The 22299-nt window shown below is 38.7% G+C and overlaps 1 protein-coding gene across 4 annotated transcripts in view; it reads left to right on the forward strand.

Moving 5' to 3' along the window:
• The window catches only part of arhgap18 (Rho GTPase activating protein 18), a 43049-nt gene extending 21010 nt beyond the window's left edge, over window positions 1–22039 (forward strand). For 3 of the 4 annotated variants that reach the window (XM_088325217.1, XM_088325215.1, XM_088325218.1), the window contains 14 exons: window positions 7119–7256; window positions 8469–8532; window positions 8789–8907; window positions 11393–11464; window positions 11548–11641; window positions 14077–14168; window positions 14237–14314; window positions 14392–14551; window positions 15945–16027; window positions 17282–17488; window positions 17561–17695; window positions 18889–19013; window positions 19085–19140; window positions 21397–22039. In XM_088325217.1, coding sequence (XP_088181343.1) covers window positions 7119–7256; window positions 8469–8532; window positions 8789–8907; window positions 11393–11464; window positions 11548–11641; window positions 14077–14168; window positions 14237–14314; window positions 14392–14551; window positions 15945–16027; window positions 17282–17488; window positions 17561–17695; window positions 18889–19013; window positions 19085–19140; window positions 21397–21485 — 1512 coding nt within the window. In that variant the 3' untranslated portion in view covers window positions 21486–22039. The remainder of the gene's footprint in view (window positions 1–7118; window positions 7257–8468; window positions 8533–8788; window positions 8908–11392; window positions 11465–11547; window positions 11642–14076; window positions 14169–14236; window positions 14315–14391; window positions 14552–15944; window positions 16028–17281; window positions 17489–17560; window positions 17696–18888; window positions 19014–19084; window positions 19141–21396) is intronic. The other variant, XM_088325216.1, reaches the window with a different exon arrangement.
• Window positions 22040–22299: the final 260 nt, after the last annotated feature.

The following is a 22299-nucleotide window of genomic DNA, read 5'->3' on the forward strand; positions in this document are numbered from 1 at the left end:
GCTTTTTCACTAAATCCAGTCACTGAATCAGTTTAACCATTATCCTTGTCAGAATCATTTACCCTGATTTGAGTGTTTGAGTGTTCTCTTTTGTAGATTGATCACATTCGAGAAAAAAAAATTGTATGCACTTTTTATTTGCATTTTCTTTTGATTTTCAATGTGTTATCTTGCTGTTGGCCATTCCCCTCGAGGCAGATGACCAGGATAGATTGTTAAATTGTCAATTTAACCCAAGAAAAGACGTTTTTATTGTTATGATTCACTGTTTTACCTTTTGTAAAAATCATACCTATATATTATCTTTTCAGTAAGTAAATTTGTTCAAAATAACAGTATTTTGCAAAGAAAGCAGGTAATTCACGTTCAAAGTGAATGATTTTGCCAAAAATGAAAAATAACATCCAAAAAGGTTCTCAATGTGGGCGATTTTCTAATGGTAAACGGTTATTTTAATTGATTTTTGTTAATCAATTTGACAAACATTGTAAATTTTGTAATATTACAACATTTCTTTTGTGTAATATTTTTCTATCCGTCCAAATTTCGTAATTTGAATCTCAAAAAACAGTTATATGGAGAGCTTATTCAGAAGACAATTTTTCATCAATTTCGGAAAAAACTAGGTTTTAACTTATATTTTACGGAATGTCTCAATGTTCCCCCCTGAGTTAAAACCTAAGTTCACAATCTATGAATAGGAGTGAAATCAGACACATTTATAAATTTGCAAGATGAATTTATCAATCTTCCTCAAATACATTTACACTTTGTATTAACAAGACTGTATATAACTTCAAGCAGACGCATTCTTGAATGTTGTTGTCTTTCAGTCTTTTGATTTGCTTATTCCACATTTCATTCACCATTTGAATGTTGCTTTTGGCCCATCAAAAATAGTTTTTCAGAAATGTGTCCATGTCAAACACAAAATGACTTTATTGACTTTTTTGTCAATTTCACTGGTAACGACTGCAGGAATCTCCTGTTAGCTGTCTGAAAAGCAGCTGGGATGTGCCCCATCACTCCCTTGATGTCGTTGTTGATGAGCGTAGCTGGGATGTGCTCCATCTCACTCCCTTGGCCTCGCTGTTGATAAGCGGCGCAGATAATGGATGACTGATGTCTTTGGCTCTTTCAGCAAATGATTTTTGTCCATGACTTCTTTTTGACAGGGTGGTATGTCCTTTGAAGAGTAAATGGACTTTCAAAAAGAAAGGAAAGAGTCTTTTTGTGGAATTCACTGGCACTTAAGAGTCTCGTTAATTCCATTGTGCTTACGTAGTGGGAGTTTTTAGTAAATTGGCCGGATTATTCAATGTCTTAAATTTTTCTCTAAATTTAAGTACTAGTAGACATTATCTTAGTTTAATCAATTTCTATTCATTTATTTCCCATGCAATTATTCTTAAATTAGCCCGATATGTCTCAAAATCAACTAATCCGTTACCCTCTTCAAGATTGAACAATCTATTTCTCCTTGTCTTCTAAAAATGCTCTTCCATAGAAACCGTTTCCTTTTAACTTAACCAAACCATAAGTCAGTATTTGTTACACATTTGTTTATCATTTGTCAATCGTAACACTCAATCTAAAAAAATTCAGTGTGTAATCAATTGTCCTCCCAATTTCCTTTGGGCTAAATTTGTCAAAATTCCAAATTCTCACACTAAACATCAGAAATCTCAAAAGATCAACAAAAAAATTCTCAAAAAAAATGCCAAATCGAACTTAATGTCATAACTTCTCTAATTGTATTTTCTTCTCTCTGTAACCATAATCAATCTTTTATTATTGATTCAATATAGAGCCATACATACTTGTCACTTATGAATTATCTATTTTGTTTATTCATGGCACAACATTCATTTGGACAGGTAACTTAAAATTAGTTTTACCTGGTTATATCAGTATCAGAAATTATTTTCCCCCCATTTTATTAACACTCCACTTATTGAAACATGAATATTTTGTTTGTTTGTTTGTTTGTACATGATTCAATTGTTTGTTTGTTTGTACATGATTCAAATTGAATCTTTTCTTCCGGCGCCGTCACGAATGGCAGCCACTCCAGCAGCTCCCGTGTTATTTTCGATTGTTCTCGATTGTTCTCAGCTCAGGGATGCTGCTGGAAATGTGAATTTCCCTTCGGGGATGAACAAAGTATCTATCTATCTATCTATCTATTATCTTTTATTTTGCGCAACAATCTTTGTTTCTACGCCCTAGTCTTCGTTCTAAGCAGCCTTTCGAGATCCCTTGTGATTAAAGCTAAACAAATTAACGATCTGGTCCGACTTAATACTTGTTTCTTTTTTTTCCTGTTTAAAAGAGAAAAAAAAAAAAAGATTCAGTGACTGAAATAGCTTCAGCTACGTTATGATTTCTATTCTCCAATTCTTTTTTGTGTTAATTTGTCGTCATTTTCAAACTTCTTTCCAAATTTTGATTATTTGAAATGGTTCAAATGACCTATTGAGAGTAATCTATTATTGAATACGAGAACAACTAAGGAAATAACCTCTACATATTACGCCTCTTTTGAATTTGTCCATTTACGAACGAGAAGATGAACACTAAAATTAAGGACGTTTTTCCAGTCATCTTCATTGCTTTTTTCGTCCCTGCTTTATCAGGAGCAAAACTACATGTCTTAAAGTTATTACCCTTTTGCTATTCGCATATTCAACAAAAAATGATTAGTTCGGTTACTCAAATATTCTTTCTTTTTAAACTATTCTGTATAGTTATCTTGTATTATACACTCATTGTTTTCAATTCCCCACGTCATTTATGCTGGGGACGCAACTTTTTTCCCTTTAAATTGTCATTATCATTTAGTTACTCTTTAACAAAGATTTAACACATTACAAGCCTAATCGTTAATTTGGTTTTGTTATACGAGTTTTATTTTCCTGCACGCCAATCTTAGCTAACGAGATCTCGTCGCTTCGAGATTACGTCATTGTTGTTGGTAATTCTTGTCGAGTGAAGGTCAGTCTTTTTATTAGACAAACGGCTTTTGCTTTTACGGCTCATTTGCTTTGATGATTGATGTCACGAATTATGTACTACTAAGATGTCAAAGAGAGAAGTACAGAAAGTAGAAAAGTGGAAAAAAGACATGCCTGTTATTTGCAATTACCATCAACAAATGCAGAAAATAAATTAATAATTTGATGATCAAAACTGAATGAATACGCAGATATCTTTGTATCACTTAATTTCAGGGGTTATTAGATCTCTCCCAAGATCTATAAATCTTTTAGCAAGCTAGTACAGGGAATTCAAAATCCCTATCATATTATCATTATTGATAGTTCAGTATTAAAATTGTTTCATATATATATATTATATATGTGTGTGCAGCACGGTGGCGCAGTGGCCAGCACGTGTGCGGCATTATTAAGGACCTGGGAACAGGTGTGTGTGTTCCAAGCCAGCCACTGGCTCTTGTGCGGAGCCTGCATGATCTCATTGTTTCCGTCCGGCTATCCGGATTACTTACCTCATTCAAAAACATGCATTTCAGGTGGACTGGCTGGTCCAAATTGTCCCTACGTGTGAATGAGCTAGTGAATTGTGTATCTTTGTGTGCCCTGCAATTGGCTTGCAACCAGTTCAGGGTGTCCTCCAATCGCTGCTCGATGGTCGCTGTGATGGACTCCAACAAGATGAGATTTACTTGTCATAGTTATGGTTCATACCGGCCGAATATGAACACAAAACTTTTCTGGTTCTCACCTGTAACACCTTTATTGATGACATATTCCTTTAATATCATAAAAATTGGTTTTTCACTTACCATTGTTCATCACATGGAATATCTTCATCATATTATTTGTGCTACCTTTCGCTGATCCCATTTTCTCCTCAGCGGGTTGTTGAGTCCAAATGAGACAAGAACCAAGATTCTAGAACTCAAAACATTGTTAGTGCAACACTTTTGCTGTAAAATCATACTTTACCTTAGGTCCTTTGTAGTGTTTTCATGATGGTTCCAACTATTTTTCTATAGTCTATAATATTTTACATTATGGCAACGAAATAGTGTAGTGTTCGATAGTATATCTATGTTCATTTGCCTTCAAATAGATTTTCATCCCTTAAATAATTTCCGTTAATTTGTATAGCTTATCTATAAAAATACTGTCACATGTTTTGCACAATGCTGACAACTTCTACTGCGATGTCTATTCAGCAAATGCATATTACACAAACCTCAATTGTATGTAACATCTTACATGCAATTATTTTTGTGTAAATATTGTATCAATTATAACTATAACCTTACTTCTCTGTTCCTTTACCTTACTCTAAAGATGGATTGTTATGCCAAATTTCATTGTCAGTCACAATATGTCAACCCATTTTGTAACTATGTCGGTAAAGGTATATTCTAATCTATTATAAATGGTTTGCATTTATATAGTGTTTTCAAGACCCTAGAGGAACTCCAAACACACTAATGTGATGTTTTTCATACTTTTGTCTCAAGTTTTTCATATCCAATTTTCAGCGAATTATTTTTTTTCTTTAAATAACTTTTCCCTTTTACATTCCTTCTTTCTCTTACTTGTATTCCACTTCCTTCTACCAACTCTTATTTACTTGCATTATCCTTTCTTCTTTTTCCGCTCTGATCAGTCCACATCTTGTGTCTCTTCCTTTCCTCATCTTTTCTTTCCTTTCGTGAACTAATTCAGCCTTCAATCTGATCTTCGTGCCTACTTCCTTTAAAACCTTTCTTCAAAAACTTCGAACTTTCACTGTCCATCTAACAACTTCCTTACATGCTTTGCCAACAATGCATTCCCTACATAACACTTTTTCCTTCTGCACCTTCTAACACCCCTTTTAGCTTACCAGCCTAAATGTAAAAATGACGTGTATTGATCTACGAGTCATTTTATCATTTTTATTCCCCTCAATGAATTTTCCCTCCATATTCATTGAAAATAATTATTCGCTCTATTTTGATAATTTTGTACAAAACACCTTTTATCTCTATTCCATTCCAATTGGCTCAATTTGATTTTTCCCCCGTCTTTACAGTCCTCAATTTTCTAATTTAGAACTGAAAACCGGAATATTCTATCTTTATTTTTGTTATTGTATCTTTAGTAAGTGTTATTCTGGCATTAACTCATTTAATGCATCTAAAATAACTCAAACATAAGTTTTCTAAACTTAGCACACCTAAATTTATCGTTTTCCAATTGAAAAAACAAAAAAAATTTGGACCGAAAAAAAAATTTTTTTGGAACCCCTTAGGCCCGCAGGCGTTATGTTGTACACCGTTAGCGTCAAACGCCGATTTCCCAAGAAACGAACGTTTTCGATTCCTAACGCGATGTGCTCTCGGTTCCACCCAAAAACAACATTTTTTTAACCGGTCTTACTCTTAAAAAAAACGTTTCTCTCGTTGCAATGTGCACTTCGCTTCTTCCTTTTTTTTTTTTCCTTTTAAAAATGCGCGCGCTCTCTCGTTTGCGGCAATTTTCTTCGTATTTTTCTATATTTTTTTCTTTTCAGTTACGTAGGCCGATTAAAAAGTTAGCTCAAACCAACACGTAAGACAAGAAGAATAAGAATATAGGAAAGAATACAAACATTTTCACATTGAACAAACATAAAACATTTGACAAGACAGAGTGGGCCCACACAAAATTAGTTTAATTTTAGACCGTGTACACTTTTTATGAAGCCATGCAGTTTACTTAAACCTTATTTTATTTTATATAACCACAGAGGGATCCGTCCTTTTTTTGAAAAAGGACAATGGGAAAAGTGGGGGGTCGTCTCTGTACCCCTCCCCCTTACTTTTCTTTCCCATTCTACCGTCCCCACCTTGGGGTTAGTGTCGACATTTCCGTCCCGAGGCAATCAATACAACCGTCTCAAACAAAAAGTTTGAGTATTTAAAATACTTCGTATTTTATTCTGATTCCTTTTGGGTATTTACTTAGCTAAGATTTTGTAATGGCTTCTCAAGCCCACATATGGCGCCCGTCAACACTATGATCACTCTTCTGTGGCCAATTCAACTTTATCTTTTTATAAAAAATGGCTTCGTTCTTAGAATTATTCCAAATTTTTATATTAGAAATGCATCTCTTACCGATCACTTCATCCTGGTTCGTTGACGGTGACGCGGACTTTGAAGGGTTTCCTTTGTTCTAGACCACGCGGTAGAATTGATTGGTTTTTTTTTTCGTTTTCGTTTTCAACTTCAAAATACTACGTACCGTCCCGGGTTTCGGCACCAAAAATGTTAGGGTTAATATTTTCGTAATAGGTTAAACTGGAGTGATCAGTAAGAGAGGCAAATGTAGTTTTAGAATTTATTCACTACGTAGTGGGAGGACGGATTCAAAAGTCTCACCGTCTCACAAGTTTCCCGCGGTGCATTCGGGTTTTGTTCAAAAAGTGCGCATGCGCAGAAAGTATCAGTGACGTCACACATACGTCTACGGTTCAAAGTTCGCACATGCGTAGTAATAACAAACGATGTCATATATCTTTCGGTTCAAAAACGGTACAAAACAGCAGTCAAGCTCATCAGTAGATTTGTAACATAGAAGACAGAGAAATACACAATTAACTAAATATGATTAGCTTTGACATACACAGGCTGACAGTTATCGGAATGATCACCGCCTAATATCACCTCACAGTTTTTCGCCTAATAGGAAAAATATACCCCATGATTGGTCACCTGCGCCACACAAAAATATTCAATTAGCCAACACTACTTGTTAGGAAGTATTTATGTATAATGATCTATGTTGCACTCATGCGTCTATGTTAACGAAAATTGTATTAAGATTGTTTGATGCGCTAGTTGATTAAGATTGACAGTCCGCATACAAATGTCTTAATCACATAACAATGTGTTACTTTTCTGTACTCGACATTTCCCCACTGATTTTCTTTTAAATGTGAAAATGGACGTCAATGGGGTCGATTTTTTTTGGGCTGTTTAAGCCTGCGGCTTAAAGTCTGATGCGGCTTGTACAAAAACAAAGTTGAGTTGAGCTTTTAATTAGGTGTGCTCTGTAGTCCAGAATTTAAGGTACGGGTAGAGACAAATTTCCTAAGCTTGATGTTTCTGACAGGAAGAGGACAGCGCTACATTTTTGTCTACATTGACGAGAGCCCAAGTGGCGGCAGTGGAGCGCCGCCTGACCTCGGTGCAGCGCCGGCGCAACCGGCACCCAGCCGACGTCCGGGATATATTTAGGTTGCCCAAAAAGGTAAGGAAGAATTCGTAAACATTGTTCGAAGAGTCACACTTGTGGCATTGCACAAAACCCAAGATAGGGTATTAAGCCCGGATTTATACATTATTATGGCTGAATTTAGCTTTAAGTCGGTTGCATGAAAGCAGGTTAAATTTAGTTAAGCTTAGTATGTAATTAATTCCCTACAGCAGTATTTTTCAACTTTTTTTGAGACAAAAAAATCCAGTGGAACACAACCAGCTGAAAATGTGGGGGAAAATATTAACAACATAAATGTTAATTAACAAAGAATGACGTTATAACGTTACGAATAGGAAAATTAAGCATAAAGAATACTGTATTTTATTATCTTTATTTATACTCCGTATAAAACCTGGGCCTGTTTGGATAAACACAGAGCTGATATTCTGGCAGGAATTGATGATGAAAAACACACACGAAAACTACATTTTTGTTTTAAAGTGAAGGGTGTTTTGTTTGGAGATGACGTTTAAGCTTACTTGGGACCATAGCACTGTTGAACGCTTTTCACCACATACCAAGCATAATTGGCGGTGTTTTGCATCGCCAGTAAAAGTAAACCCAAATAAAAGATAGCTTTCATTGCTTCAAGCCAGATATCCACGTTGAGTTGGTGCTGTGGATGACCACATGGCTTCATTTAAAGCAGACACTTATCTCAATTTAAACTTGGCTTTGGAAAAGGTAAAGAATACGCCTAGCTTCTCAGAATACCTCGCATCAGATTTGCATGTACCCCATGCACACCATTTGAACATTTCAAAGTTTAAGATGTACGGAAAAAAAACACAAAAATGAACGAAAAGTGACAAACTTCAATGCATTTCTATCGACGAGGGAACTCAGAATGTCAGAGTCAATTGGGTTTACTACGAACACAGAGATTGGATCAATGTGTTTGAGGGCGGGGTTTAACCATAGGTCAATTTTCAGCCTTCCTCTCTTATAAGTGTAACCTTTTCGTATGTTTCATTTCTCATTTCTATAAAACCCTATAAGAAGCTGTTGAACAGTGATCCTGAGATCGATCCCAGGGGTTTATTTGAAGATGCCATGAACGCTCATTTATCCCTATGTAGATTCCACATCTTGCTTGAAAAAACTGATATGCCAAAATCCGCCAGCCAGACTAGTTAGCCTGAATTTCTTTATTCCACTTTCATGCCCCCTTGAAACAGGGTTCTACATTTTATCATCCCACAGGAAAAAGAGCCATGTGAGGTCCAAAAGGGAAGTGAGAGCCCACCGAGTGAAGCCAGCTCCGCCGGTAACTGGTGCACTAATGCATTCCCGTCATTACTCAGCCACACACTCAAATGTTCCACTCATACATTCTCCGCATGTTGCCCTAATGTAATTGCTTTTACCCGGCGAGGCGGGAAACCCAGAAATGTTTTTCAGCAACTCAAAGTTGTTAGTAAAACATCTCAAGATTTTACTGCACTCCAGGGAAACACTCGTAAACATCTTTTTGCAGTACTTATGTGGTCGTGTTCCTGAAATGTCCTTCTCGCTCTGTACAGAACCGGAGACGGTCATGAACGTGGATGTGGCGTTCTCGGAGCAGGCCCTCACATACAGGGATAACCGTCCTGGTGTGGCGGTACCAACGAGTCCCGACTCGCCCGATGATAAGTTACCGGTGAGACGAGTTCACTTTTAGTGTCTTCGTGTTAATACACTCACAACCTGCGTGAATAACGGCACATTTGCCATAAGAATTTCATGGAAAAACAAAAGCCGAGACATCTAGTGGTTACTGCCTGTATTGCAGACAGGGTTGGGTAGGGTTACTTTAACTTGATTACTTTCAATTACTTTTGGATTACTCCAATACCAAATATGCTAATAAAAGACAAAAGAAACTAAATATGAATAAAATGATGACTCACAACATGTGGTAAGCTTTCTGTCCTGGCTTTGATCTCTTTGATCTCCGGCAAAACTAACAAAATGCGACAGAAACAAAATGAAAATAAATCCAAACAGCTTCCCAACATCATTTTTGCCGTTCCATGTATTCCGTTACTTCCCAAGCCTGCACAAAATTTAGTAATTTTATTCATATTTAGTTTCTTTTGTCTTTTATTAGCGTATTTGGTATTGGAGTAATCCAAAAGTAGTTGAAAGTAATCAAGTTAAAGTAACCCTACCCAACCCAGATTGCAGATAAAGCCATATAGTAATGTGAGGGACAGTGTGTGTTGTTTAGCTATTCCTAGTGGTCAAGTCAAAGTCAAATTTATTTATATACCCCCTAATCACACAAATGTCTCAAAGGACTGCACAGGATTACAATTACAAAATTACACAATTACCTGATCTTAAACCAGCATGTGGTAAAAAAGTAACTAATTAAAAAAAAAAGTACTGCTTTAGATCAGTGGTCAGCAATTGAATGTCTTATTCAAGTCAATGAAGACCTCTCAAAGTGCGCTTCACACTTACCCATTCACACACACACTTACGCACCGATAGCATTGTCAGCCATGCAAGGCAACTACCTGCTTATCGGGGGCATTAGGGATTCAGTGTCTTGCCCAAGGACACTGTAGTACGGAGGAGCCGGGAATCGAACTTGCAATCCAATGATGCCAATACGAGTGCTTTACCTCCTGAGCTACTGCCGCCCAGCAGGCTGTGGACCGGTACCATCCCATAGGCCGCTTGGTACCGGGATGCACAGTAAGAATAAAATGTTGCATAAAAGTTGCCCTACACGTTATCTTTTTTTTAATTAGAATTGACCTTGGGCAGCACGGTGGCGCAGTGGTTAGCGCGTGTGCGGCACAGTTCTAAGGTCTTGGGAACCTCTTGTGTGGGTTCAAATCCAGCTACCAGACTTCCTGTGCGGAGTTTGTGTGTTCTCCCCGTGCTTGCATGGGTTTCCTCCGGGCACTCCGGTTTCCTCCCACATTCCAAAAACATGCATGTCAGGTTGATTGGCCGGTCCAAATTGTCCCTAGGTGTGAACGAGCGAGCGAGTTGTCTGTCCCTGTGTGCCTTGCGATTGGCTGGCAACCAGTTCAGGGTGTCCCCTGCCCACTGCCTCATGATTGCTGGGATGGGCTCCAGCACCCCCGCGACCCTACTGAGGATAAGCGGTGCAGCTAATGAGATGAGAATTAACCTCAATTTGCTAGATTTTTTTGGTAAACTATAGTATATGGGCAACGTTTAACAACCGACACATCCCACGGATCACATAAGCTCAACATTAGATGCAATGGGATTCAAGCCTGGATCACGGTTTGTGAGCACCATTGATGGTATATGAAAAGGCATTAGATATCACTACTTGCCCACGGTATTTGCCATTTCTTTTTTATCTTGGCACACGTAATGGGTCCATTGTTGTACAAGAGTTGTTTTGGCTAAAGTCATTCTTGAATGTTCCATTACATTGTTTTACAACCTGGCACCGTAATAGAGCATAATAGGAATGAGTTCAGCCAAAACAACTCTTGTGCAACGATCACATGTGCCTTCAAGATAAAAAAGGCAAGACAATTTGGTACAGTGAGTAGAAATATTGTGACAGAGAGAAACAAAAATGTAGTGCCTTTTGCCATGTTATTTGGATCCCTGTGATCTGGTGATAACACAGGTGTTTTGGGCTTTTTTTCTTATGATTAGTATTATTTTTGGTATTATTACTAATGTGGGTCGGTCTGTGGGAACATTATCATACATTGAACCATGCCTTGGTACAGAAAAGGTTGCCAAACACTAACTCAGATAACAAGCAAAAATACAAGAACTGTCATATAAAAATGCATTTTTACATACTTATAGGATGAGAAATTTGCATTTATTTTTCTTAACGTGAGCCTTACTTAGAGGAAGCTGTAGGCCATCTTACTACTATGGTTGCACAAAAACCAATGACCTGCTGGGTAGCGTCAGAGACAGAAGGCAGGAGACGGCGAGAAAGGTTCAGTAGTTGCTCGGTATTATGCTTAACAATCGGCGCGTCGAATAAATAAATACGCCGATACCAATATCTGCCAGATTCCCAAATATCGATGCCGATAATCACAATACAGCAACATACAGTAGTCGTATAATATAGTGTCCCTCTAAAGTTAAAACGGACAATATTAAAATACCTGTGCTCTCCTTTTTAGAATTTTAGGCTTCTCAAGGACAAAACTGGTCAGACCAGAGTTGGACATCTGTCCGCAGCGGATATGAAAATGGTAGGCGTCACTCCCGCGCCCCCAAATCGACACACAAGTGATAATTGATAATTGAATCAATCTTATCATTATCGTGTCCTCAGGTTCGCAGGCTGGCTCTGGTGGAGATGACGGCTCTTTTTGACACGGCCGGCATCGATCTGAAAGCTCACAAGGCTGTCAAACTGAAGACAAAAGGTATTTTTGAAGTCATCATTTTACATCGTTCCATAAATGAAATGCATGTTTCTACTGTGTAATTATTTGAGCTCTGTTATATAGATTGGTGTTTTGACTGGTTAATTAAATATTGTATGAAGTAAATATACCTAATTTAAAACAAAAACAAAAAAATACACCTTTCAGGGTTCTTACAGGTGCTTGAAATCCTTGAAAATGCTTGCATTTTATTGTTGTGTTTTCAAGGGATTGAAAAGTGCTTGAATTTTGGATAAAGTGCTGGATTTTTATGTGACTGATGTAAAAATGGATTAAGGTTGATTCTGAAATCCTATCGGTGCGCATAAAAGTACATTTGTTTCCGACTGATAATAGGTTTATCAATCTTGTAAAGGACTGGTCATGAAACTGAAATAGAAAAAAATAGAATGATCAAAACAATATTAACCAATCTTAGATTATGTCATCCAACACCCTAAACCAAGTGCATTAAGAGTGTTCTTTGACTAATTTTATGCTAAAAATAATATTGCATTTAAAGTGGAGTGCGTAGTAAGAGGTGTCCTTGAAATGTTTGAGTTTTTCCTTGCTCTCATGTAGGTTTTAGATCAGGGGATGGTGTAGTCTGTAGTTTGTAATAATCTGTGGTCTGTGCAGCCCGTTGAGACTCCTTGTGATAAAGAGCTATACAAAAAAAACATGACTTGACTTGACATGTGCAAATTTCACTTTTTTTTTTATTGTTGATAAGTTTGACACTTGCTATTTTGTAGGTTTATACGTCTCATTATGACTTAGGTCATTTAGGAAGATGCTATATTACTTGTTTTTTTATTTTACGTAGGCCTTTCATAATTCTGTGTTATTATTTGGTGAAAGTTTCTCCCAGAAACACAAGGTTTCCAGGTAAAAATAATGATGACAAGACAGAACTCATCACTTCATCACGGCAAAGATAACAACACTAATAAGCCATCAAAGATGAATAATATGATGAATCACAATAAATATGAATCTGAATTATAATAAAGTTAACTAAAACGTATAACTTAATGTGCTTTTTCCTACTTTTGAGGTCAAATGATAAGAAAAATGGAAAAAAGAAATTTCAAAAAGAAAAATAATAAAATTGACCACACTTTAAATAGAATTATTCATAATTGTTTTTTGTTATCGCTTGCAGCTCCACTCTGCCAAAACTGAGGTGAAAAAATAATGTCAGATGAAACCCAATTATATATTTCAGTGGACAAAACAATGATAATTACCTAGATTTTATGGTTGTATTGGTTGATAACTTAATATTTTAGTGGTGGGTGGGTGGTTAACCACTAGAGTCCCAGGGGCACCATTTTTTTGCGGCGTGTTTTGGGTAAGTGCAGCCGAGTGGTGCCCATCCCTCTCCAGGCCAACAATTTTTTAATAGACACTCTCAAAATAAGGAGAGAAGACATCAATTCATTTTGAACATGCAAGGAGAACAGGAGAGGACTGTACGAAAAAAAAAACCACAATGCCAAATTCCAAATCTGTTCTAAAAGCCGTCCCGAGACCTTTTTTTAATATTAAATTTCTTAGTCTGCATGAAGCAGATCCGCTTTAAATGGTGAGGGTATCAAAAAACAGCAACATTATTGGCTGATAGTGATAAGGACGTACAGACGCTGCCCTACTTAGGAACGAGGTTCCAGACGTTCGTTCGTAAGTTGAATTTGTTCGTAAGTTGCTCCAGTGCCATATTTTGTATGTTTAAGGTTTATATAAGTATGTTTAAGGCTTGTATAAGTAACCTATATTGTTTGTACTAAAAAAACATTTTATAAAATAATATGCTCTATAAAGAGAAATAAAGTTAAGTTTAACTTACTTATGGAAGGTGAGCTTCAAGAGTTAGGCGACTTCCTCCTCCGTGGTAGAAAGTGGCCGAAAAAGTAGGATCCAACCATTTTCTCAACAGCATCAAGCTTCCATATTCCACTTTCATTTCAAATTAATCAGCTCACTTCTTCTTTACACTTTGCACCAACCATATTGAATGGATGCACGAGATATTAAACAATATAAATGTCAAAGTTCTGGAGAGCGCTGGAGATACAGTATAGAATGTTTACACTCGAACTAGGAAGAGGAAGCAGATTTCTTCTTCGGGATGGATGCTGGGTGAGCTCTCACAGCGCCACACGCCAGTAGAGGCGGAAAGAAGCACTACAGTAATGTCCTGTACCTGGAAAAAGGTGCACGCAATACAAAATCTAACTCACAGCGATATCCGGATATTTTTCGATATCCAGAAAAAAATGTTGGTATCTACCGTTTTCCGTAAGTCCAATGGTCGTAAGTAGGGGAGCGTCTGTATATCGTGCATAATAGTCAAGACAACAAAGAGGCATCCTTTGCCGCGTGTCCAATATTAAAGTAAGAATACACTTATCACGATTTCTCTTTTTACACAGAAAGCGGTTTATTTGGGGTTCCCCTCATTACTTTACTGGACCAGGACCAGCGAAGGGCAGCAGGCACCAAAGTGCCTTTCATCCTCCAGAGGGTAAGCAGGCCCACCTCCTTCATCGAATGTTGTCAATAGCACATTGGAATCCTTTCTCTCCTCTCTAGCTTATCAATCACATCGAGGAGGAAGGCTTAAATACAGAGGGCCTTCTCCGTATCCCTGGCGCCGCAACCAGAGTCAAAGTAAGAGGCCACACTCTGCGATTTACAAGCGGCCGCCAACATCGTCACAACTAACGCACCGTTTTTCTTTTGCTTAGTCTCTGTGCCAGACTCTGGAGTCTTGCTTCTACGAGGGCACGTTCCCGTGGCAACAGCTAAAGCAACACGATGCCGCCAGCCTCCTAAAGCTGTTCATCAGGGAGCTGCCTCACCCCCTGCTGACCGTCGAATACCTCAACGCGTTCATCGCTGTCAACAGTAGGCACATATTAAAGATTCATGACCATCAGTGAAGTTCATCATACGTACTTCGTGAGCGAATGAGCAATCGGCAAAGCACAGTACACATTGTAATTCATGGTCTGATTTTAAAAAGTAGCGGAGTAACACACCATATTGTAGCTACAGTCAAGTTAGAAAATTTTCTAGATGACAAGTCACTTGTTACCAAGAAACTAAAGTGCGTTCCTATGCATGCGTTTCTTCGTAATGCGTTACTCCCATCACTGACGAGAAATAGAAATTTATGGTCATTAGCTAATGCATTCTGAACCCCTGCTACCACAGAGAGAGAGCAAGATTTTTGCTCAAAGTCAAGTCATGTTTATTTGTATAGCCCTCAATCACAAGGAATCTCAAGACTATTATGACACCATCCCCTGATTTAAAACCTACATGAGGGCAAGGAAAAACTCAAAAACCTCAACATGAGGAAAATTAAGAAACCTTAAAAAGGGGACCGCACATGAGGTAATCGCCCTACCAGGATGACCAGGCTGCAAAGGATGTTGCAATAACAAATATCTCGTATATTGATTTTTTTCCTTTACTAGAGTAGCTGTGATGTAGAATGGCCACAATATATGAATAAAATACCTTTACAAATAAATATACATGAGAAAGAAAAAATACATATTATTTACCTTTGAGGTGATGTGACTTGAACTGCTACAGTTAATGGGTGGATGCAGCTGTGGTAGGAAATGGCGGATTAACATGAAAAATGATTCTAAAACTTCCACTTGCGAGAATTGTCTTGCTCTTAGTTGCTTTTATCACCTGCTAATTTCAAATAATTGGACCGATCGTCGATTGGTTTCGGCCATATTCCTCAGACAGCTTAACTATGCCTGTCCCGTCTTCATATGTCTTTATTTTATCAATCTCTGTTAGCATTGTTATCACTTTTTTTCTCCTCCCTTTGGCTTTACTGAAAATCTTGAAAACCATAGCTAAACGACTTAGTCTGTTTCATGGGATTCTGAACTGAACAGAGATAGAAATTGAGCATTGTGGGAGGGAGTTCACCCAGTATCATATCAGTGTGTTAAATATGCAGTGACGCAAACTAAAAGAAGACCAGCATGTTATACAACGTCGACCAATAACCGACAGACATGAGGTGCGCGACTTGCACAAATATTTGCACAAACACCGTTAAGTTTTTCGGCATATAAAATTATTTGTTGTTGATACCTCATCATGTGGAAAATGCCATAACAGGGTGCCGATCAAGCATTTTATTCCACATTGTACAGTGAAAACAGTGTAAAGCGGGGACGTCCTATCCCGGGGGTCCACTGTTCCTTTTTTGGCAGGGATAAAAGTTTATTAATAATTTTATTTTCTATGTTTTCCTGAACATTTCTAGAGCTCCCTACAAAGAAGCAGCAGCTGCAAGCATTGAACCTGCTGGTCCTCTTGCTCCCCGAGCCCAACCGGGACAGTTTGAAGGTAAAACTGTTACAAGAACTATATGTTAACCCTCTAGTCACAGAGTATTAAAAATGAGCTGAATAATCAGATGATTACGAAAAAGTAAAACAAATTTAGAATTAAGTGGGTTTGATAATTATGAACACGAGAAAAATGGGTACAACATAAATTTAAATTTTAAAAAATCGAAAACCATTTAGGCACAGTACAGACAAAAATAATCATAAATTTAAAAAAAACACTATCTATCTTTAGGAACAGGCAAATAGGTAACAAATTAAAATGAAGTTTTTTTATCCCGGTAAACCTAGAACAGGCTCATTAGCTGCAGTAGAACAATGAGTTAAACAAATATTAAATGCAGTTTGTGCTTATCATTCAGTGGGAACTAACATTCAGTGGTCAACTGCAAAGTATTTAACAAAAAGGGTTCTCAATAGTTAACGGTTTTAATAACTGACGTTTGTCGTTTTTAACGTTTTAACAACTGACATTGTTCTTTGGATTTGAATTGTCAGGCACAGTCTGGCATAACGCTCTCTTTTATAGCGATGTATAAAATGTAAAATCCATGTCTTTAAAACCATATTAGCTTGAATATTACTTGAATCTTTTAGAGGCGAGTCAGACTCAGTTTCATTCCACTGTCTGACGTCCTTTCTTTTTAAATTTGTGTATCCATATAATTTGCAAAGCCTGCTTTCCAACATTTGGTAGTAGTCTTTTGTTCCATATACTTGATGTCAGTGCCACCATTTCTGTATGTTATCGCTCACGACTGACGCTTTTTGCATGAGCAACTCTCAGCAGAAATTATATTCCTGTAGAGATGATTCCCTCTGTTGGAAAATATTTTTCCATTTTTTTCGATTTTTGACAACAACGTTGTCTAATACTAGTAGTTTTACCTGATGCCACTTAAAAATCATCCATCATCCGTTATCTGCATCGCTTATCTTCAGTAGGGTCCTGGTGCTGGAGTGGGGCAGTTGGTAGGGGGACACCCTGAATTGGTTGCCAGCCAGTCACAGGGCACACTGAGACAGACAACTCATTCACTCATTCACACCAAGGACCGACCAATTAACCTGACAGGCACGTTTTTGGGATGGAAACCAGAGTGCAAGCACAGGGAGAACATGCAAACTCGGCACAGGAAGGCAGGATTTGAACCCATGCCCTCAGAACTGTGCCGCGGACGCGCTAACCACTGCGCTGCCCTGCCGCACTTAAAAATCACATCTGATTTATTGTTTTTTTGTGCCTCATCAGGCCCTTGTGGAGTTCTTCCAGCGCGTGATCGAGCACCAGGCTAAGAACAAAATGACTCTGAACAACGTCTCCGTCATCATGGCGCCCAACATCTTCATGTTCAAGGGATGTCGCTCGAAGGTCACGGAGCAGCAGGAGTTCACCATGGCGACCGGCACCGCCAACATCATGCGGCTGCTCATCAGATACCAGAACCTCCTGTGGACCGTGAGACTCCAAATGAACCTCCAGTGTGCTCACTCTTTCACAAATATTAAAGGTTTTGTGTGTTTGTGTTAGATCCCCAAGTTCATCCTGACGCAGGTGCGAAATCAAAACATGGAGAACCAGCGCAAGCAGAACAAAGAGAGGGCGATGAAAAAGCTTCTGAAGAAGATCACCACGGATAAACCGTGCGACAGAGTTGCCCCTGAGGTATTTCAGACCAGAGTAATACCTGAAATGATTTGCCGTCTATCATATATGCCTATTTAATGCGTTATTTTTTCCATCTTCATGATGCAAAGTTATATGCTTAGTGGGTACTACAGGTCACTAATTCTGGTAACCAATTTTGATTAGAGAGGAACGTTAACAGACAAATCTTTTTGTTCATTTAATGCAAAGGTTGTTAAACTTACTTTTGTTAGGGGCTGGACAAAAATTGAAAAATGACAAAACAATACTAACAATGAAGTAATATTGAAAGGTTTTAAAAAGTACTGAAAAGTGCTGAAAATAATGTGAAAAAAGTGTCACGGTTGCCCATTGCGCCCAATGGGCCCCGCTCGTTTGGCGCCAGCTGCGGCTTGTTGACTGATTGGCTTCCCTCCTATTTAAGCTCAGTGCTCTCACTCACCCTTTGTCAGTCCGTCAACGAACCTCTGCACCCGCAAGACGTGGGTTTTGACTTTGTCTGGTTTTCTGCCTGTGTTTCCTGTCCGGTATCGTTCCCGTCTATATTTGGCCTGTTTAATATCGATCTCCAGTTTCGTTCCCGGCTGTTTTGTTCTGTCTGTTATTGATCTCCAGTGTATGGTAGCGTTCCCGTCTAATTTGTCCTGTTTAATTTCAATCTCCAGTGTCTGGTATCGTTTCCGTCTATCTCGTCTTGCTTGTTATCGGATTCCAGTCTCCAGTGCCTGATATCAATCCTGTCTGTCCCTTCCTGTCCGGTATCGACCCCATCCGTCTGATATCTGCTCGTGCGATTGGTATCGATCTCGTCAGCCTCTGGCTTCCTGTCATTCCACGCCAGACTGCAGTCTTAAGTCTTCCGCCCAACGATCGCCGAACCACTGGCGTTTTGGGTTAACGTGCATGACTGCCCCATTTCCCGTAAAACAAAACTTGTGTGAGAAACGTCACGCATCTGGGTCCTCCTCTTGTTCCGGTTTATGACAAAAATGACAAAATCTAGTGAAAAGTCAGGAAAAGGATGCACTACATAATGCAGTGACATCTAGTGGTCAAATATTCCGCAGTGCCCCCCTTTTTTTCAACATTTCCTACCAGCTCAAGTTTTCCTCTTTGTATATCCGGGGAAAAAAGTTGGGAAACAATACCTTAGGATATGAAATGTTGTCACAGGGCTTGCTCGCTTCCATTATTTCATCTTGTCTGCAAAGCAGGAAAACGTGCAAGGATTCATCCGCGTTCAGGCACCGCAGTTCAGCAAAGTCTCCATGGCCGTCCAGCTCACTGAAGACCTGCAAGCGGTTGATGTGCTCACACGATTTCTCAGCCAGGACAGGTCTGTCTTGTACGATCATGTCCATTCTCACCCTGTTGTCTCTCATTGTCCCTATCTTTTTGTGTATATAGTTCTATGAAGGTCAAGCGGGAGGACCTGTGTCTCTACGAGATTGGTGGAAACATTAGTAAGTACTAATTATCTAACCCACCTCGTGCTGAGGTTTTGAGTTTTTCCTTATCTTTATGTTGGTTTAAGATCAGGGGATGTTGTAATTGTAATCCTGTGCAGTCCTTTGAGACATCTCGTGATTAAGGGCTATACAAAAAAATGTGACTTAAATTGACTTGACTGTTGAGATAAGAGGCCTATCACAAGGACCTGCAGTTTTAAATATGTCCACTGGATGTCACCAAAACCAGGTGCCACTTCCAAAGGCAAACCACCTGCTTTAGCTGTATTTGCTGGCTTCCATTAATAAACAAGAGAACATCAAGAAAACCCATCCCAATGTTATTTTTCTTCAAATAGAAGTCATGGAAGCGCTGTTTAAAGCAATACGATTGCACTCAGGTGTGGTGCATGGATGCATCTCGTAACTGCAACAATCACTACTAGACTCAGTGTTTTATCCACAGGGATTGAACATTATTAGTTAACACCAAGATATAAAAATACAAAATTATTAACCTGCACATGGATGGGTGTATTTGCAGAAGTTTAAAGAAGCTTTAGTTACTTTTTTGTTACAGATTTGAAATCTAACAGCTAAGTTCCCAAATACAGGTAATGATTCATCAAAAAAAATTATTTAAAATTCAAAAAGAAAGTTATTATGTCAATCATTTTAATCATCCACCCTTTATCTGCACCGCTTATCCTTAGAAGGGTCGCGGGGGTGCTGGAGCAGACAAGCACTCGCTCATTCACACCTAGGGACAATTTGGACCGGCCAATTCACCTAACATGCATGTTTTTGGGAATTTGGGAGGAAACCGGAGTGCCCACGCAGCCATGGGGAGAACATGCAAACTCGTTACAGGGAGGCTGCGGTAGCTGGACTTGAACCCTGAACCTCTGCACCGTGGGGCTTTGCGCCAACTAGCCATCCACTGTGCCAATTCACCAATTTACACAGTTTTTCCTAAGTTAAATAAACAGTAGTGGAAATGAATTCAATGGTTGTTTTGGTTATTACTATTATTATTATTATTTTTTTTTTAATTATTATTATTTTTTACAAATGCACTGTTGATAAACACTGCAAAGATTGAATATTTGTGAAAGAAAAAAAATATGATGGAAAAAAAACCTCAAAAACATAATTATAGTTGAATCTTACACCTGTAGAATTTTTAACTTGTTTTATTATTGAATAGTTTTTAGAACTTCTGAGTGCTAATTGCAGTTACCTCAGATTACCCGGAAAAGGACGCCAAATGTCCCCTTTCGAAGGACCTACACTTTTATTTATTAATATGCATTTCATCAATTTGACAGCGAATTACCGATCTGATCAAAAACAAACACACATTTGTTGATAAACACACAACTGAATGTATTATTATCATTATTATTTACTTAAATCAATAATAAACAAAAATTTCAACAAGATGGAAATTGGAATGAAATGGGTTTTCTGGAGTGTTTGAAAAAGTGGGGGGTATATTGTGGAAAGTGAAAATATCTAACGAAAGAAAGGAGCAGTGATATTCTATGGCGAGTTTTATGTTTTCGACCCGGGCACCAAATCGGCAGTTATGATTTTGTTTCATTGCTACAATACCTTGAGAGATTGACATAGTGGTCGTTCTGGTCAAGTGGAGCTCTCTCAACAGGGTTCGTACGAGTGCTTGAAATCTTTGGGGGTTGAATCTGTAGCAAGGGCATCACACTACATACCTCTAATTCAAAATCATGATTTAATTGTGGGGCAGCATGGTGAGCAGTGGTTAGCGCGTGTGCGGCACAGTCCTGAGGTCAGGAGATCGAACCTCCTGTGTGGAGTTTGCATGTTCTCCCCGTGCTTGCGTGGGTTTCCTCCGGGCACTCCGGTTTCTTACCACATTCCAAAAACATGCATGTTAAGTTAATTGGCTGGTCCAAATCGTCCCTAGGAGTGAATGAGCGAGTTGTCTGTCCCTGTATGCCCTGCGATTGGCTGGCAACCAGTGTCCCCTGCCCACTGCCCGATGATTGCTGGGATGGGCTCCAGCACCCCCGCGACCCTACTGAGGATAAGCGGTGCAGCTAATGGACTGATTTAATTGTGAGCGTCCAAATGATCCCTAGCCCTACAGCGAAGGCACACATTTTATGCCATTTTATGTTTTTTTTTTTACAATAACAGCTACCTTGGGCTAAAATGAGTTTGACAAAACCGCACCCCCCCCCCCCGTTCATTTTTGTTACTCCTATTTCACGGCTCCGTGTTCTTCCCTAGCGGAGAGGCGTCTGGATGGAGAAACATTCATGAAGGACCTCTTTCAACTCAACCCAACAGCCGAATGGGTCATCAAAGCAGCTCAGTGATCGTCTCCAAACAGTCACTTCCACCGCGGTTATTGTCAAACTTTAGGTTTCCACCCAAAGCCTTTAAACCACTTGAAATGTTCATCCTGTGTGAAATTGGTGAAAAATGACGATTTGATTATATGAGGTGAAATATTTATATGTAAGCAGCTGTATAACCACTAAACGGGTTCAACTCCCAGAACGTTGTGAAGGGTTTGAGGCAATGACCTGCAGGGCCTCGTCTGCAGTGAGCTTTATATCTCCGCCTTGGAAAAGTTGAAAAATTATCTACTCACCAAAATTGTAAACCTGTGTCTTGTGTGGTTTTCGCGTGTCGGCCTGCCTTTTTCAGACTGCCTCCGAAGTGGCCGTGTCCCAGTGCAATTTGTGTTTTTATGGAGGTTCTCGCCCATTTTGGTTGTGGACAGTTTGGACAGCCTGTCCCATTTTTTTAGTGGAACTAAGCCTTGTGTTATTTTGTTAATTGTGATTATTTTTTGAATAATGCTTTGAATATTTTTCTTTTTTTAATGACCACTACTACTGCATGTAAATAAAAATACAGAGACTGCTGTGTTGTGTTTCTGTATTAAAATGATTTTCTTTCTTTGCTTATAGCGGGGAGCCACCAACCTTTTTGAAGCTCAGAGATACTTTTTGGTAATGATGAGCTCGAAAGGCTCTCAGTTTTATATGCATTTCTCAAATATCATGTTACTATTTATTTACTACCCTGTTATTACTAGGTTGTATTTATTAGATGTTAAAGTAGGCTCAGTCAACCACTATACATCATGCTAGTTAGAAATCAAATTTCCTAGAAAGTAACAAT

This window comes from Urocampus carinirostris, chromosome 20 (genome assembly GCF_059441175.1).
Source record: "Urocampus carinirostris isolate Australia breed hairy pipefish chromosome 20, RoL_Ucar_1.0, whole genome shotgun sequence".
NCBI lineage: Eukaryota > Metazoa > Chordata > Actinopteri > Syngnathiformes > Syngnathidae > Urocampus > Urocampus carinirostris.